At 35.3% G+C, this 3,079-nt stretch overlaps 1 protein-coding gene across 1 annotated transcript in view; it reads left to right on the plus strand.

The window, feature by feature from the left end:
* Positions 1-3,079, plus strand: part of CLGN (calmegin) — a 50,239-nt gene that overhangs the window by 12,479 nt on the left and 34,681 nt on the right. The window contains exon 5 of the mRNA XM_007941223.1: positions 1,298-1,374. Coding sequence (XP_007939414.1) covers positions 1,298-1,374 — 77 coding nt within the window. The remainder of the gene's footprint in view (positions 1-1,297; positions 1,375-3,079) is intronic.

Genomic DNA, 3,079 nt, shown 5'->3' on the forward strand with positions numbered 1-3,079 from the left:
GAGTGGCTGGTGGGTTTGAACCACCAGCCTTCTGGTTAGCAGTCAAGTGCCTTAGGCACTATGCTACCAGAGCTCCTAAAATAGTGATTAATATATACTGTAATATATAATTTGACCACCATAAACTACATCAAAAACCAAACCAAACCCACTGCCATCAAGTTGATTCTGACTCATAGTGACCTCCATAGGGTTTCCAAGACTGTGAATCTTTATGGAAGCAAACTGCCTAATTTTCTCTTGGCTGGTGGGTTTGAACTACCATCCTTTTGGTTAGTAGCCCTATGCCTTAACCACAGTGCCATTAGAGCACACTAAGCTGTTTTAAGTCTTTTCTTAAAATTACTTTTTCTTAAGACATTGACCTAAATATATTCACAGTGGAACTGTATGTACTGTTGTTCAACCAGTCATAATATTCAAAGGCAGAGAATTTATTTTTAAAAGGAAATACATACATAAGTCAGTTTCTTTCAAGCATGGAACCCTTTTAAAGGTAACATATTTTCACAGACATTCCCCCACCCCACCCCAGCCCCACTATTGACATAAACTAGTATGATGTTGCTTTTAAATGTGTATGGTCATAAAATGAGGCATAAACTCCCCAAGTTTATTTTACATTCACTGCTACAAAACCAAAACAGATCTATAAAATTCAAGTTAAAAGCAAAAAGGAAATGTATAAATGCTGCTTTATATCAGAAATTTTAGTTGCCCAGAATTAATTACCAGGAGCTCTGGTGGCAAAGTGGTTAAAGCATTCAGCTGCTAACCAGAAGGTCACTGGTTCAAACCCACTAGCCACACCACAGTAGAAAGATGAGGCAGTGTGCTTCCATAAAGATTCACAGCATTGAGAACTGTATGGGGCAGTTCTACTCTGTCCTGTAGGGTCACAGTGAGTCAGAATCTACTCAATGACAATGGGTTTGGTTTTGGTCAGAGTTAATTACAGCATATGAAAAGATCATTAACTGCAAACTCTTATCACTTCAGACCCCTTTATTTTTTCATTGACATGTTAAACAAGTTCCTGTATGGTGTAACTAAAATACCATTTTGTGTTTTAGAGATTTTTTAATTTGGTGTAACTGGCATAATTCTCCAGTTGGGATACTTTGGCTTAGTTAACATTACGCCATTTCAGTGAATTTAAAATATATAAGTAATGTCACAGAATGTATGACCATTATTTAAACAAATAAAAATATTATTACAAGTACTTCCTGGGACTAATGTTTGAGCTTATTATTGTTTATTGTTATTCAGAGTGTTTTTTTCTTCTTTTTGAAAGCTTGAAGGTAATCTTACTACTCTTTTGAACTTATGTGAAAATAATAGCACTTTGCATTTTGATCTTGTGACTACAGGGTAAAGGAAAATAATGGTAAATTTCCCCACAGGAAATTAATTAAATTTAGTATTTTCAGTATAAATTCCTACTAGGCAAGTGAGCAAATGATAGCTGCAAGACTAGAAGCAAAACTTGGGAAATAAGTCTAAAAGAAAATTAGTAAAAGAATTGTGAAATGACTCTAAGAGAAGAAAAAGTCAAGAAAATTAAATAGCAGTTTTTCCTATGCTCAAAAACAATTCAAAGAAGCTAGTGAATGTTTGTCTTAATACTGATAAAAAGAAATGTGCTTAAATAAGAAGTAATTTTATGTTAAAATACAATAATCACTATAGATTTATGACATAACTTTATTCTAAAGATTTCTTTCCCAAATTGTATATATATTAATAAGTACCATTTGGTCATAGAAGTTTCAGAAACTAAGAGTATTGTAATCTTAGAGACAGGACATCTATTAAAGACTTTGAGAACTTCTAGCTATAGAAACTTCTATCGAGAGAACTTCTATATACAGCATTTTTTTAACCTGTTTTGTACTATTTCCTAAACATATTTAATCACAGAATTTGTTTTCCTCCAACAATAATTACTATTTCATGAAACAATTTGGGAAATGATACTCTAAAGAAATTATTCCTTAACATATGTATTGCATGCTTCCTAAGTTTTCCTGTGACTTGAAGTTTAGCAGCAATCAGCTATATGATCTACATTTCACTGTATCTCTAATGCATGATGAATTACTTAAACTAAGCACAAGTTTGGGGGCTCTGGTAGCATAGTGCCTAAGGTAATTGACTGCTAACCAGAGGGCTGGCGGTTCAAACCCACTAGCCACTCCTCGGACAGAAGGTTGGGCAATCTGCTTCTGTAGTGATAACTCCTTGGAAACCCAAGGAGGAGTTGCTATGGGTCGGGTGCGACTCGATGGCACATAGCAACAACAAGCACAAGTTAATGACTTGAAACCCCTGAAAAGTTCACAGTGTATAAGAAATACACAAAGTGATTGAGGCTAGGTGTAATAAGAGGAAAAAGCCATGTTGATATTTACAGGGACAATTTATAAAATTGTTCTTTCTAGTTCCTACCTTTTTACAGAACCTTTTGTCTTTGTTGTATGCCATTGTGTTGTCTCTGACTCATAGTTACCCTTCCTCGGGTTCCCGAGGTGGTATCTCTACAGAAGTTGATTGCCGGATCTCTACGGAAGTTGATCTTCCTTCTGAGGAGTGGCTGGTGGGTTTGAACCACCAGCATTCTGCTTAGCTGTCAAATGCCTTAGGCACTAAATAAAGCTATATTCATTTTACTTTATTCTTCCAAATATAGTGAATATTTACCTTAAAAATCACATTCTGCACCATTTCTTCTACATTGTCATCTTCAAAAACAGAAGGTCCATGAAAAAAATAAGTACTCTGTCATCTATTGTTTAAAATATAACTATCAGTAAGTCTTTTATTATTTATTTATTTTTATTGTGATTTGGGTGAAAATTTACAGAGCAGATTCACTTTCCTTATAGCAGTTCACATACACTTTGTCTCATGACATTGACCACAATTTACCACAATGCAACAGCTCCCCTCCCACTTCCTCCTGATAATTACTTCTTCCCTGTGTCCACCTCTCCATCCTCCTGAGCTTTCTCCCAGTACATAAGCAGCCCTTCTTTCTCGCATGATTGTTCTCTCCAAGAAGTGTATCTACCTCAGG

Source organism: Orycteropus afer, unplaced genomic scaffold, assembly GCF_000298275.1.
Source record: "Orycteropus afer afer isolate SDZICR_OR568_19922 unplaced genomic scaffold, OryAfe1.0 scaffold00076, whole genome shotgun sequence".
In the NCBI taxonomy this organism is placed as follows: domain Eukaryota; kingdom Metazoa; phylum Chordata; class Mammalia; order Tubulidentata; family Orycteropodidae; genus Orycteropus; species Orycteropus afer.